The sequence below is a fragment of the Chiloscyllium plagiosum genome, unplaced genomic scaffold (genome assembly GCF_037043375.1).
Source record: "Chiloscyllium plagiosum isolate Xiang-an unplaced genomic scaffold, Cpla_swu_hap1 HiC_scaffold_2, whole genome shotgun sequence".
Lineage (NCBI taxonomy): Eukaryota > Metazoa > Chordata > Chondrichthyes > Orectolobiformes > Hemiscylliidae > Chiloscyllium > Chiloscyllium plagiosum.
The window spans coordinates 67557267-67572559 of NW_028270140.1; the positions used below are offsets into that span (position 1 = coordinate 67557267).

The following is a 15293-nucleotide window of genomic DNA, read 5'->3' on the forward strand; positions in this document are numbered from 1 at the left end:
GTCTTCTGAAGCTTCCCTGCTTCTCCAACACTACCCGTCCCTCCACTTATCTTTGTGTCATCTGCAAACTTTGCAATAATGCACTGCCTTTTTCTTCCAGATCATTGATGTGTAACGTAAATAGCTGTGGGGTCCACCAGCTCCCACATCATGCAGATACAATACATTGCCTGGCCTTTATCTCCATTTTATTTACTACTTTTTTTTAAAAGTCCTACTGGTACTTTAGTTTGTGCCTGTAAATATTTTTCCAATTTGCCTTTAATCTGAGAGTAACCAATAATAGATTAATCAAATTAGCAGCTGTTACAAACTAATTAACTTATGGCTTTCCTGTGACATCACCCTTTCTTTTGTACTGGGCCCCTAATTCTGGGCTTCAATTTATCCTGTGAAAAGACCTTCCAAAGTATGAACCAAGAAAACCAAATTTTAAAAAAAATCTCCCTTTCTTGAGCGTGCACAGTAGTACAGGATGTTAAGATTGCTGAAAAACGGGATTAGAATGTTAGGTGGTTGGTTTTGCCTGACATAAACTTGATGGGTGGAAGGGTTCTTTTCTGTGCAATAGACCTCTGAGCCTCAGTTGAATTGTTATATGGACCTAAAGAATTTATTTAGGTGTTCATGTGTACAATCAACAAAATGCTGCTGCACAGGTACAAAAACTAGTATAAAGAACTGATCATTATTCTTCCAATTCTCTACTGTCAAAGTTACAAAATAATATTTCAGTTGCATAGATCTGTGGCAAGCCCTATTGCGAGTACAACATTCAGTTTTGAACTCCAAACCTTAACATTGACATAACGGCTTTCAAAATGACAGAGCTATTTAGCAGAATAATGTCTGAATTAAATTATAAAGTTAGATTGCAAAATTTGATTTACATTATGATTTTAGTTTATGTTAATATTGGAAAAATCAAATACCAGAATGAAACCTGGCTTGTTGGATCCTAACTTCCTTTTTAACTGAGTTTTGAGAAGATTTGTAGCTCCTATTGAGGTTCCACATGTAGGTTTGCTCGCTGAGCTGGCAGGTTCGTTTCCAGATGTTTCATCACCATACCAGGTAACATCTTGAGCAAGCCTCTGAATGAAGCACTGGTGGTGTAGCCCGCTTTGTATTTATATGTTTGAGTTTCCTAGGGTTGGTGACATCATTTCCTGTGGTGATGTAATGTCCTGTTCTTTTTCTCGGGGAGTGGTAAATGGGATCCAGATCAGTGTGTTTGTTGATAGAGTTCTGGTTGGAATGCCATGATTCTACGAGTTCTTGTGCGTGTCTCTGTTTGCGTTGTCCTAGGATGGATGTGTTGTCCCAGTCGAAGTGGAGTCCTTCCATATCTGTATGGAAGAATACTAGTGAGAGTGGGTCATGTCATTTTGTGGCTAGTTGATGTTAATGTATTCTGATGGTTAGTTTTCTGCCTGTTTGTCCAATGTAGTGTTTATTTCAGTTCTTGCAAAGTATTTTGTAAATTACATTAGTTTTGCTTGTTGTCAGTATAGGGGTCCTCTCTGGTCATTCCCCTGAAAAACAGGTATACCGTTTTGCATACTATTGGGGGGCACACTTACCAGGGGCATGCACAGGGGTGCAGGTCTCTGGCACAGAATCTGTCCCTGCTGCATAAAAGGGAAGGGGGCAAGGAGGAGAATGTTAGTCATTGGGGATTCAATAGTTAGAGGATCAGATAGAAGGTTTGTTGGGAACGAAAGAGACTTATGGTTGGTGTGTTGCCTCCCAGGTGCCAGGGTCTGTGATGTCTTGGATTGTGTCTTTGGGGTCCCGAAAGGAGAGGGTGACCAGCCCCAAGTTGTGGTCCACATAAGTACCAATGACCTAGGTAGAAAAAGGGGCAGGATTTCAGGGAGCTAGGGTGGAAGCAGAGTGAGCACAAACAGAGTTGTTATCTCTGGTTTATTACCCGTGCCACATGATAACGAGGCGAAGAACCGGGAGAGATATCAGCTGAACATGTGGCAGTAGGGATGGTGCAGGAGGGAGGGTTTCAGGTTTATGGATAATTGCGGCTAATTCTGGGGAAGGTAAGACCTCTACAAACAGGTCGGACTTGAACTTACTTGAAACCGAGGGGTACTAATATCATGGTGGCAAATTTGCTGGTACTATTCGGGTGGATTTAAACTAGCTTAGCAGGGGGATGGGAACTTGAGGTGTAGTTCCAATGCACAGAAGGATGAGAGTAGGGAGGGCATGGACAGGATTTCATGGTCATAGGAATATGCTGGCAGACAGCAAGCTGGTTTGAAGTGTATCTACTTCAACGCCAGAAGTATCCGGAATAAGGTAGGTGAGCTATCAGCATGGATAGGTACCTGGTGACTTTGATGTTGTGGCCATTTCTGAGACATCGATAGAGGAAGGTAAGGAACAGATGTTGCAGGTTCAGGGTTTAGATCTTCCATTAAGATCAGGGAAGGTAGTAAAAACAGGGGAAGGTGTGGCTTTGTTAGTCAAGGACGGTATAATGGTGGCTGAAAGAACTTTTGATGAGGACTCATCTACTGAAGTAGTGTGGGCTGAGTTTAGAAACAGGAGAGGAGAGGTCACACTGATGGGAGTTTTTTATAGGCCTCTGCAAAATTCCAGGGATGTGGAGGAAAGGATTGGCAAACTGATTCTGGGCAGGAGTGAAAGGAAAAGGGTAGTCAATATGGAGGACTTCAACTTCCCCAGCATTGACTGGAAATGCTATAACTCTAGTACGTCGGATGGATCAGTTTTTGTCCAATGTATGCAGGAGGGTTTCCTGACACAGGATGTCGAAGGGCTGACGAGGGGAGGCCACACTGCATCTGGTACTTGGTAATGACCGAGGCCAGGTGTTTGATTTACTGATAGATGAGTACTTTGGAAAGAGTGACCATAATTTGATTGCGTTTATTTTAGCGATGGAATGGGATAGGCGCATGCCATAGGTCAAGAATGATAGATAAGGGAAGGGGAGTTATGATGTGATCAGGCAAGACTTAAGAGACATAGAATGGAGCAGCAAAATGCAGAGGATGGGTACAGTCGAAATGCGGAGTTGGTTTAGGGAACAGATATTGCGTGTCTTTGATTGGTGTGTCCCTGTCAGGCAGGCAGGAAGTGTTAAGGTAAAGGAACCATGGTTTACTAAAGAAGGAGGAGGCTTATGTGACGTTGAGGCAAGATGGTTTAGATGAGGCGATGGAGAATTACAGAGTAGTTAGGAAGGATTTGAAGAGAGTTAAGAAGAGCAAGGAGGGGACATGAACAGTCTTCAGCAGGTAGAATAAAGGAAATCCCTAAAGCTTTCTATAGATATGTGAGGAATAAAAGGATAACTAGGATAGGAATAGGGCCTGTCAAAGACAGAAGCAGGAAGTTGAGTGGACCCTGTGGAGATCTGAGAGGTGCTAAACGAAGATTTCTCATCTGTTTTCACTCAGGAAAAGGAGAATATTGTGGAGGAGTCGACTCAGATACAGGTATTAGACTTAGAGTCATAGAGGTGTACAGCATGGAAACAGACCCTTCGGTCAAACCCGTCCATGCTGACCAGATATCCCAACCCAATCTAGTCCCATCTGCCAGCACCTGGCCCATATCCCCCCAAAACCCTTCCTATTCATATACCCATCCAAATGCCTCTTAAATGTTGCAATTGTACCAGCCTCTACCACTTACTCTGGCAGCTCATTCCATACACGTACCACCCTCTATGTGAAAAAGTTGCCCCGTTGTCTTTTATATCTTTTCCCTCTCACCCTAAACCTATGCCCTCTAGTTCTGGACTCCCTGACCCCAGGGAAAAGACTTTGGCTATTTATCCTATCCATGCCCCTCATAATTTTGTAAACCTCTATAAGGTCACCTCTCAGCCTCCAACACTCCAGGAAAAACAGCCCCAGCTTGTTCAGCGCCTCCCTACAGCTCAAATCCTCCAACCCTGGCAACATCCTTGTAAGTCATTTCTGAACCCTTTCAAGTTTCACAACATCTTTCCGATAGGAAGGAGACCAGAATTGCAAGCAATATTCCAGCAGTGGCTTAACCAATGTCCTGTACAGCCGCAACATGACCTCCCAACCCCTGTACTCAATACTCTGACCAAAAAAGGAAAGCATACCAAACACCACATTCACTATCCTATCTACCTACAACTACTTTCAAGGAGCTATGAACCTGCACTCCAAAGCCTCTTTATTCAGCAACACTCCCTAGGACCTTACCATTAAGTGTATAAGTCCTGCTAAGATTTGCTTTCCCAGAATGCAGCACCTCGCATTTATCTGAATTAAACTCCATCTGTCACTTGTTAGCCCATTGACCCATCTGGTCCAGATCCTGTTGTAATCTGAGGTAACCCTCTTCACTGTCCACTATACCTCCAATTTTGGCGTCATCTGCAAATTTACTAACTGTATATCTTATGCTCACATCTAAATCATTTAAGTAAATGATAAAAAGTAGAGGACCCAGCACCGATCCTTGTGGCACTCCACTGGTCACAGGCCTCCAGTCTGACTTGAAAGGATTGACTCAAGATTAGAGTAGTGCTGAAAAAGCACAGCAGGTCAGGCAGCATCCAAGGAGCAGGAAAATCGATGTTTCAGGCCAAAGCTTTACATCAGGATTAGTAAGGAGGAGGTGTTATCAATTATAGAAGGTGTGAAAGTAGATAAGTCCCCTGGGATGGATGGGATTTTTCTGAGAATTCTCTGGGAAGCTAGGGAGGAGATGGCCAAACCTTTGGCCTTGATCTTTGAGTTGACATTGTGTACAGGTCCAGTACCAGAGGACTGGAGGATTGCAAATATTGATTCCTTGTTCATGAAGGGCAGAAGAGATGACCCAGATAATTATAGACCAGTGAGCCTTGCATCTGTTATAGGAAAAGTTTTGAAAAAAATTTATAAGAGAGAGGATTTGTAACCATCTAGCAGGCAGCAATTTGATTGGAAATAGTCAACATGGATTCTTCAAGGGCAGATCGTGTCTCACAAACCTCATTGAATTTTTTGAGAAGATGACCAACTATGTGGATGAGGGTAGGGCAGTTGACGTGGTGTACATGTTCTTCAGTAAAGCCTTTGACAAGGTTCCACATGATCGGCTGTTGGAGAAATGCCGATTGAGGGTGATTTAGCAGTTTGGATTAGAAACTGGCTTTCTGTAAGAAGGCAACGAGTGGTGGTTGATGGAAAATATTTAGCCTGGAGTCCAGTTACTAGTGGTGTGCCATAAGGATCTGTTTTGGGACTATTATTGTTTGTCATTTTTATAAACGACTTGGACGCAGGCATAGGTGGATGGATTAGTAAAGTTAAGTTGTTGGAGTGGAAGAATGTTGCTGGCTGCAGGGAGACTTTTCCCTCTCACCCTAAATCTATGGCCTCTAGTTCTGGACTCCCCGACCCCAGGGAAAATACTTTGCCTATTTACCCTATCCATGTCCCTCATAATTTTGTAAACCTCTATAAGGTCACCCCTCAGCCTCAACGCTCCAGGGAAAATCCCCAGCCTGTTCAGCCTCTCCCTGTAGCTCAAATCCTCCAACCCTGGCAACATCCTTGTAAATCTTTTCTGAACCCTTTCAAGTTTCACAACATCTTTCCAATAGGAAGGAGACCAGAATTGCACGCAATATTCTAACAGTGACCTCATGTCAAATACCCAACGTAATAACGTTCACCCTCTGCTTCCTGCAGTAAGATAATTTTGGGTCCAATGTGCCAAAAATCTTTGGATCCAATCAGCTCTTACTACCTTGGCTGGTCTGTTATAGTCCATGCGAGATTAGATCAACTGTGGTACTCCTAAATACACACTGAGTCACCTACTCAAATATTTCAATCAAACTTGTTATAGACTTTCCTTCTCTTTTCAAAGTGAATTTTTGTTTGATCAAAATTGTTCTGAAATTATGATAACAAATGCAGGCTTTATGTGGGCTCTGGTGGTGGAAGGAAATGAAGAAATTCAATTATGAGAATTAGGTGGGATTTGTTTAAAAAGTAGCCTGGTCTCCAACTGATTTCACCAGAACGTGCATGAGAAATGAGTTCCCAAATTTGATAAACATTTTGTATATTAAAAAGTTCTGTGTTATCATTTCATAGATATGTAGTGATAAGTTTTTAAATTATGTGGGTGTGATGTTACAATTTTGAAATCATTGTTGAACATTTAAACTTATTTTTTTTCTCCTATCTAGACTCCTTTAGCTGTTAACAAAATTAAACAGCTGCTTCAGGAAAAACCTGAATATGTAAGTATTTTTAGCTGTCTATCACACTTGCATGCTTGTCCATTATGAGGAAAATTCAAGAATTGATGCACATGCATTTTTTTGTTTAAAAAATGCTTTACTTTGCAGCAGAAGTTGTACATGTGATGCTACTTATACCTTGCAAAATAATTTAACTTTCCTTTTGTATCATCTGTTGAATAAATGAATAAAAGTACTGTATCAATGGTAATGCTGTTGAAAGTCTGTAACAAGTTTGATGGAAGTTTTGAGCAGGTGATCAGGTGTGTAGTTGAGGGTATTACAGTTGATCTAGTCTAACATGACAGATGGGTCAAAATGGTAAGAGCTGATTTGGATCCAGGGCTATTTGGCACATTGGATCCAAAATGAGCTTATTGGCAGGAACCAGAGGGTGAACGTTGGTCATGTTTCTTTATGACTGGTAACCTGTGTTCAGCGGTGTACCACAGAGTTTTGTTTGTAGTTTGTATTAATGATCTAGACATGAATGCAGAAATTTTGATCAGTTTTTGATCATCATTCAGATGACAGAGAAGTTGGGGATGTTGTAAACTGATTATAGGATGATTTAAACAGGCTGGCCAGATGGCCACAACAGTCACAGAAGGAATTTAATCCTGAAAGTTTAGCAGCCTAAGGGAATTTTAGAAATCTAAAGGAATACGCAATGAGTACAGAGGATCAAAGTGACTTGGCGCATGCCTGTAGGCAGTGAAGGCAACAGGACTGGTGGATAAGATAGCTCAGAAGGTATTTGGCATACTTGTTTTTATTAGTCAAGGTTACAAAATTGTGAAGGTTACAAGAGCAGTGACGTGCAGTGGAGCTATATAAATGTTAGTTAGGCCAGAGCAGGAGTACTGTGTGCAATTCTGGTTGCATTGCTAGAAGAGGAATGTGATTGTGTTAGAGAGGGTGTGGAGCAGATTTGCCAGGATATGCCATTGCCAGGGTGATTTAGCTATGAAGAGACACCATATAGGCTGGAGTTACTGAACAAAGAAGGCTAAGAGGACACCTAACTAAGGTATGCAAAATCATGAGGGGTGCAGGGTAGATGGGAAGAAACCTTTTCCTACTGTGGAGATGACTGTAGATTTAAGATGAGGTTTAGGAGAGGATTTGAGGAAAACTTTTTTTCCCCAGAGGTTAAAGGTTATCTGGCGCTCACTGCCTGAACAAGGGATAAAGGTGTTTAAGTACTTCGATAAACTATTGAAACACCATTGTAAAGAAGGCTATGGGTCAAATGCTGGAAAATTAGACGAGAGTAGATAGGTACTTGATGACTGGCACAGACAAGATTGGACAAAGGACCTCTTTCCATATTGTAAAACCCTGACTGTAAGGGGCAATGGGTCAATTTTCTCTCATTCAAGATGATCAACACTTGACACTTTAATGACAGGTAACATTTCATGCCATATGTCAATGCAAGCCTGAATGTTGTCCATGCCTGGCTACAAGTGAGCATATCGTACTTCATTATCTGAGGAGTTGTGGATGGTACTGAACACTACAATCATGAGCAAAACATTCCCTATTTCTGGCCTCATGGTTGGTGGGGAAGTTGTTAATGAAGGAACTGAGTTTGGTTGGGCTTAAGACCCTACTCTAATGAATCCTGTATCAGCGTTGTGTGGCTGAACTGATTAGCCTCCAACAACCAAAGCCATCTTATGGATACAAATAAATACTTTCAGATTTCAAAATAAATGAAAAAAGTTAGAAGTGCCTTATGTGAAAGAAATTACCCCACTCATTCCTGAAATGTAAACGTCTTTGCGCCATAACATTGTTGCCGTAGCTGTCACAAACAAGGTGAGAAAGTGAGTTGAATTATTTAATAGCCCTTCTTGTCATAGAGGTGATTTTTACTTTGAAACGTAGAAGATAGGAACAGGAGTAGGCCATTTGACCTCTCGAGTCTGTTCATTGTAATCATGGCTGATCATGAAGCTCAATATCCTAAACCAGTCCTTCCATATGTAGCTTGATCCCTTTTGCTACGAGAGCTATATCTATATTCTTTTTGAAAACCCATAATGTTTTGGCCTCAACACTTTCTTTAGCAGTGAATTCCTCAGGCTAATCATTCTCTGGGTGAAGAAATTTCTTCTCATTTCAATCCGTAAAGGTTTATATCTTAACCTTAAACTATGACCCCAGTTCTGGGCTCTCACCATCGGGAACATCCTTCCTACAGCTAACCTTTTTCATCCTGTGACGATTTTATAGGTTTCTGAGATTTCCCCCTCATTCTTCTAAACTACAATGAATACCATCGCAACTGACTCAATCTCTCTCTCCTCATACATCAGTCCTCCCACCCCTGGAATCAATTTGGTAAACCTTCACTCCATTCCCTGTATAGCAAGAACATTTTTCCTCCAGATAAGGCGACTAAAACTGCACAATATTCCAAGTGTGACCTCACCAGTGCCTTGCATCCTTGTTCTTTTACTCACATCCTCTCACTATTAAGGCCAACATACAATTTTCCTTTTTTACTGTCTGCTGCACCTGCGCACTTGCACCAAACTGGTACTTGAAGGTTCCCATGTTTCACTGAAAATTTCCTTCTCTCAACTTACAGCCCATTGAAATAATAATCTGCATTCCTATTTTTGCTATCAAAGTGGATAACCTCTTATTTATCCACTGTATACTGCATCTGCCACACATTTGCCCACTCACTCAAGTTGTCCCAATCACTCTGCAACATCTCTGCATTCTCTTTACCGCTCACCCTTCCACCTAGCTACACGTTTTGAGATATTGCATTTAATTCCTTCATTTAAATCGTTATATTGTGAATAGCTGGAATCCTAGTACTAATCCCTGCAGTACCCCACTAGTCTGCCTGTTATTCCTAAAAAGACCCATTTATTCCGACTGTTTCCTGTCTGCTTATCAATTTTCTATTCATTTCAATACACTACCCACAATACTATGCACTTCAATTTTACACATTAATCTCTTCTGTGGGACTTTGTCAAAAGCCTTCTGAAAGTGTGAATAAATCACATCCACTGGCTCCCCCAATCAACTGTATGAGTTACAACCTCAAAGAATTCAAGTAGATTTGTCAAGAATGATTTCCCTTTTTTCTATCCATGCTGTGTTTATCTGTAATTAATTTCTCTTATATTTCATTTGCTCTTTGTGTGGGTTTTAGTACAGGTTTATACAAATGGAAGTGCAACATTTGAGAGAAATGATAAGTTAGTTTTTGTCTTGGGTAATCGCTAGAAATTTCTAGAAACAGTCAACTTACCTGTCTGAAAGTGACATTTTAAAAGTTAAACTAGTGTTTTTAAAATAAAAATCAATGTAGGAATTTCCTTCATGCCTTGTGGTTGTGACCCTGAGAATGATTGATTAAAAGTGTAAGTTAATTTGCAGCATATTTGTTAATGATAAAATTCTTATGGGACAGTAAATGTAATTAAGGAAGTGAACAACCTGCACTTTTTTCTAAAATATAATTCTGTGGTAGATTGGATTGAAAATTGGAGTTCGAACCAGAGGATGCAATGGTTTGTCTTACACTTTAGAATACACAAAGGAGAAAAGAGAATCAGATGAAGAGGTGGTCCAGGATGGTAAGGTCCCTTATTATATACATCTTCTTTGTTTTGTTTTCCATCAGGATTGTACTTTATTTTAAATATCTGTTTATATTGTAAATACTGAAATCCAGATTTTAATTTTATATCATTCCCTCACAGTTTTAAAAGAAAACTGCAATTGTTTCAATGGAACTTAGTGATCGATAATGTAGTTTAGCTTTCCTGAAGTATAGGGCTAGTTTGAAAGCCTAAATAGATTTGAAACTGAACAGGTTCAGACTGAAATCAATTCAAAGCTCAGTGCAATTGCCCTGTGACAACTTTTCAGACTCAGTGCCTGGTCTTTGCTGAGTTACTTAGTTGAATGTACTATTAATGGGATCCAGCTGACCATAAAATAGATTTAAATGCTTTGACCTGTTAGATGCTGTCCTTCCAAAATATGAATTCTGCTCTCTACAAATTTCAAATCCATTATTTTAACCGTAAAAGATTGGATCAGAAATCAGCCATTGGACCATCAAGTCTGCTCTACCATTCAATGAGATCATGGCTGATAATTCTTAACTCCACTCTCTGCTTAGTCCCCTTAACACATGATTTCTTTATTGCTTAAACATTTTCAATAACCCAGCCTTGACAGCCTCTGCAGTAAAGAATTCCACTGAGAGAAGGAATTCTGTTTCATTTCTATCTTAAATGGGTGATCCCTTTCTCTGAAATTATGCCCTCTGATTCTACACTCTCCCAGATGGAGAAACAACCACTTTACATTTGGCCTGTCAAGCCTCCCAAGATTACTTTTTCAGTAAAGTCTCTTCTCATTCTTATGAACTCATTTGGTCCAAGCCAAGCTTACTCAACCTCTTTCAAAGGAATACCCCTTCATACTTGGAATCAGCCTCATGATCCTACTCCAGACTGCCTTCAATGCAAGTATATTTTCCCTTAGATAATGGGACCTAAACTGTCGATAGTATACTAGGTGTGATCTTACTTGAGTCTTGTATAGTTTTAGTAAGACATTCATATTTTTATACATTTTTGTATGTTTACTAGATAAGTCCTTAATCTTGACCTTTGCTGTTTTTATTCTAAATTGGTGTAAGAAAGTAGTTCTTTACATTTGTTCTAAATTTGCCATTCACAGCTCTAAACATGTCCATTTTGATCTGACACCCTGCTGTATTTGAAATAAGGCTGACTTTAGATCTACTTTCTTTATCTTGTTATTTATTGTTCCAGGGGATTTGAGTGCCAGAGACAAATTCAGCATTTGTTGTCCATTTCTATTTGCTGTTGATCTGAGTGATCTGCTAAGCCATTTAGAGAGCAGTTAAGAGCCAGCCATATTGCTGTGAGTGTGAAGTTACTATGTTGGCTAGATTGGAGAAGGATGGTAGATCTCCTTCCCTCAAGGACATTAGCAAACCAGGATCAAAATCAGAAAATTGACTAGATCACATATGAATTATTTATGCACTTCACAACGAATTAGCATTTAAAATAGTCTTAATAATGATATTGTACCTATTAAATCATACCTCTATAATTTTTTTGTTTAATTGAGAACATAAACGGGTGCTGGCAGGTGGGACTAGATTGGGTTGGGATATCTGGTCGGCGTGGACAGGTTGGACCGAAAGATCTGTTTCCATGCTGTACACCTCTATGACTCTATTAACATTTAACATTTTGGCTTTATTATGACTGATTTTAATGCAGATGGCAGTGGTTAGTTAAACCCACAAAACATTTTGTTATGATTTCTGTGCTTGCGAGATATTTTGGTTATTTGCAACATTTAACCTGGTCCATGAAGTAACCTGGGACTAAGTATGTTCCAAATTAATAATAAATCTGTCATTTGTTTACTTTGGGACCTCTCTTAACATTGGAGCACTGACGGATTGTGTATGTTAAGCTATAGATATGAATCGGGTTTGTTGATAAAATCAGAAGCAAAAATTTAGCAGCATTAGGTAGACTAATCGCAATATAATCTGATAATACTTTATAGTAAATAATAAAACAAGTCTTGTGTTTTCTTGCATGTTAGAAACAGCAGTTAGAGCAAATGTCATGCGTAAAATTTTAGAAATTGGATATTATGCCCTATTCCATTATCCATAGGTTATTGAAACCCTGTATAGGGTTAAAGAAACACTGATGCAAGACATTGGCTATTCTTCTGCTGGAAATATGAACCATGTCACTGGAATATCAAAAGGAATCTGTAGCAATTATAGTTCTTAATTCAAAATAAGTTCTGAAAATTACACAAACTGCTCAATAAATGTTTGTAGTTTATTTAACATGTAAAGCAACTTCCATACAGTTTCTTTTTTTTTTGTCCTCCCTCTCCCGCCCCCCATTGAATTTACAACCAAGTACATCATAATGGTTAACTACCAAAACCATGGACAGACATAACAATTGATGCTTTGGTGATCAGTGTCAACTGGTTCTAACCCCGAATCAACTTTCTTTTTCTACGTTAAAAATCACACAACACCAGGTTATAGTCCAACAGGTTTATTTGGAAGTACAAGCTTTCCTTCACCAGGTAGCTACTGGGGCAGGATCATAGGACACAGAATTTATAGCAGAAGATCAAAGTGTCATATAACTGATGCAATGCATTGAACAAAAATAGATTGCTGTTAAGTCTTCAATCACCTAGAATGGGACTGGAGGTCTCAATTCATAACACACAAATCCTAGAACTTCTTTAAAGTCACATTCCTGAAATAACTTAAGGTTTAGTAGAAAGAAAAGTGATGTCTCTGCTCAGATAAAGCATTCAAGGTATGAGTTTAGACTCTGTCTGTATCTCTGTGTGTGCATGCTTCATAGTGTATGCACGAGTGTGATGGAGTATATGTCTGTGAGAGGGTGCGAGTGTGTGTGAGAGAGTGAAGTGTAGTGTGTTGTGGAGTCACCTGCAGTGTGACATGAACCCGAGATCCCGGTTGAGTCCGTCTTCTCAGGCACACACTCGCGCGCACACTCACTCTCGAGTACACATGGACACGCGTGCACACTCACTTTCATATACACATGGACACACGTGCACACTCACTCTCGCATGCATGCGGACACGAGCGCACACTCTCACTTTCGTATACGCATGGACATGCGTGCACACTCACTCGCATACATGCGGACACACGCATGCACTCACTCGCATACATGCGGACACACGCATGCACTCACTCGCATACATGTGGACACTCGCGCGCACACTCGCATACATGCGCACGCTCACTTTCATATACATGTGGACACGTGCGCACATTCACTCTCACTGTCACACGCGCTCTCATCCTTACATGCACGTACACACACACACTTTGGGGTGAATTTGCATTTGCAGATACATTCTATTTTGTTCAAAAAGCACGCAATCTGTGGGCAGTCAGTCCATGTGACATTTTATAAATTCCTACTTTGGAAATAGAACCAGTCTGACTCAAGGCTGAGATACAGACAGACTAACCTCACACTTCTAATGCATTCTCTGAGCTGAGGTGTCACCTTTTTTTTAATAAAACCTTAAGTTATCTTGTGAATGTGACTTGAAAGAAGTTCCGAGGTTAACATATTGATGAATTGAGGTCTGTAGCCCTATTCTAAGGTGATTGAAGACTTAACAGCCATCTGAGTTTGTCCAATGCATTGCATCAGTTGTATGACTCTTTGATCTTCTGCTATAAATTCTATGACCTATGATCCTGCCCCGCTAGCTTCCTGATAAAAGAGTAGCGCTCCAAAAGTTTGTATCTCCACTTAAATCTGTTGGACAATAACCTGGTTGTGATTTTTAATTTTGTCCATCTCAATCCAATACCGATACCTCCATATCATTTCTTTTTCTAGTGCTTATTACCCAATCTACCCAGGCATGGATAATTCCTTCATCATCCATGTGATATTGGTGCTTGTCACATAACTTATATTTCATATGTTTGCAAATTGCATCCTGTTTACTACTGAAATTATAAAACCTTAAGTTATCTTGTGATCAAAAAAAGATCAAAAAATGTGATCTTAATTTCAAGAAATCTCCAGTTATTGTATTAATATTTATCAGTATTATTATGGTTTGCAGTGTATTAATGTTTGCATTGTGATTTTATGCTGTATGACTGATAACTTTGTTTTCAATCTTAGTTTAAACTTAGTTCACTTCACAAAATTAATGAAAATAAGCTTTTGCATTATCAGCCACACAAACCAAAATATCAAAGATAATAATACTTAAAATCAGTTGAGCTTTTAAAAAAACATCAATATTCAAGATTTCCCATCAATGCTTTTAAATAAGATTTAGAAAATTAATTGAGCCACTTTGGTCAAAGCAACCTTGCAGTTTTAAGAATCAACTCTCTAGATGTAAATGAAGATGAAATGACAAACTTGTAGCCTTGCACTCATAGATGTAAAAATTTGAAATTATAAGAGCCTTCACTAGAAAGAACTCTTTCTTGAAAAAAACTTGTTACTGAAAATCTAGAATGAATATAGTCCTTATTTGTAGTCACCGATTTATTTGGTGAGGAGGGATTCTAAGTAGAACAATAGCTTTTTTCAATTTTATTACCTGCTTCAATACAAAATTTGAGGCTCTAATATTGTCTGGAAGGTAATTTCTTTCATTTTATAAGTTACAAAAATTCTGTTCTGTTGAACTTTCTTCATCTCTTTCATAAATACAATGCATATATTTTAGAAAGTAGAAGGGAATGTTTGACTTGCACTTCAGTTGTAGGGTCCTCTTGTGGCACAGAAGTAGTGTCCCTACGACTGTACGGCTTGGCCTGGGTTCAAATCCGACCTACTCCAGAAGTGTTAAATTTTTTTAAAAACGTTGTTTCTTAATAGAAACAGAAAATACTGCAATTACTCAGGTTTTGCAGCATATGTAGAGAAAGAAGTTTTGACCTTGCAAACTTTTATGTTCGTTTGTAGTTAAAACTTCAAGTAGTGAATATTATTGATTTCTGATCTAGTATGTTTTGGGATGTTTATATATACAGGATCAATTTAATTGTGCTTCTAATCAATGACTTAATTGAACAGCAGCAACTTCGAGCAGTTTTAACATAATAAAATGTCCCCAGAAAATTCACTGGAGTATAACACAACAAATATGACACCAAGCCATACAAGGGTAGCTATGTTGTTTTGATTACTTAAAACTTGGTCAAAGTGATAAATTTAAGGAGTGTGTTAAAGGAAGAAATTGAGGAAGAAGGATAGAGACAAGGGAAATCCTGGACTTGCAGGCTGTGCAGCTGAAGACGCTCCATCAATTCATGATGCTTAGGAATCCAGAATGAGAGGAAACTGTATATCAAGGAAGCTTGTGGAGCTGCAAGTGATTAGAGAGATGGAGGAGAGAGGCTCTGGAGAGATTAACATGGCTAAATGAAAGATCTACCTGCCTTGTC

The 15293-nt window shown here is 39.4% G+C and overlaps 1 protein-coding gene across 2 annotated transcripts in view; it reads left to right on the forward strand.

Moving 5' to 3' along the window:
• The window catches only part of LOC122561505 (iron-sulfur cluster assembly 1 homolog, mitochondrial), an 86627-nt gene that overhangs the window by 8638 nt on the left and 62696 nt on the right, over positions 1 to 15293 (forward strand). For both annotated transcript variants that reach the window (XM_043713256.2, XM_087997523.1), the window contains exons 2-3: positions 6212 to 6265; positions 9768 to 9873. In XM_043713256.2, coding sequence (XP_043569191.1) covers positions 6212 to 6265; positions 9768 to 9873 — 160 coding nt within the window. The remainder of the gene's footprint in view (positions 1 to 6211; positions 6266 to 9767; positions 9874 to 15293) is intronic.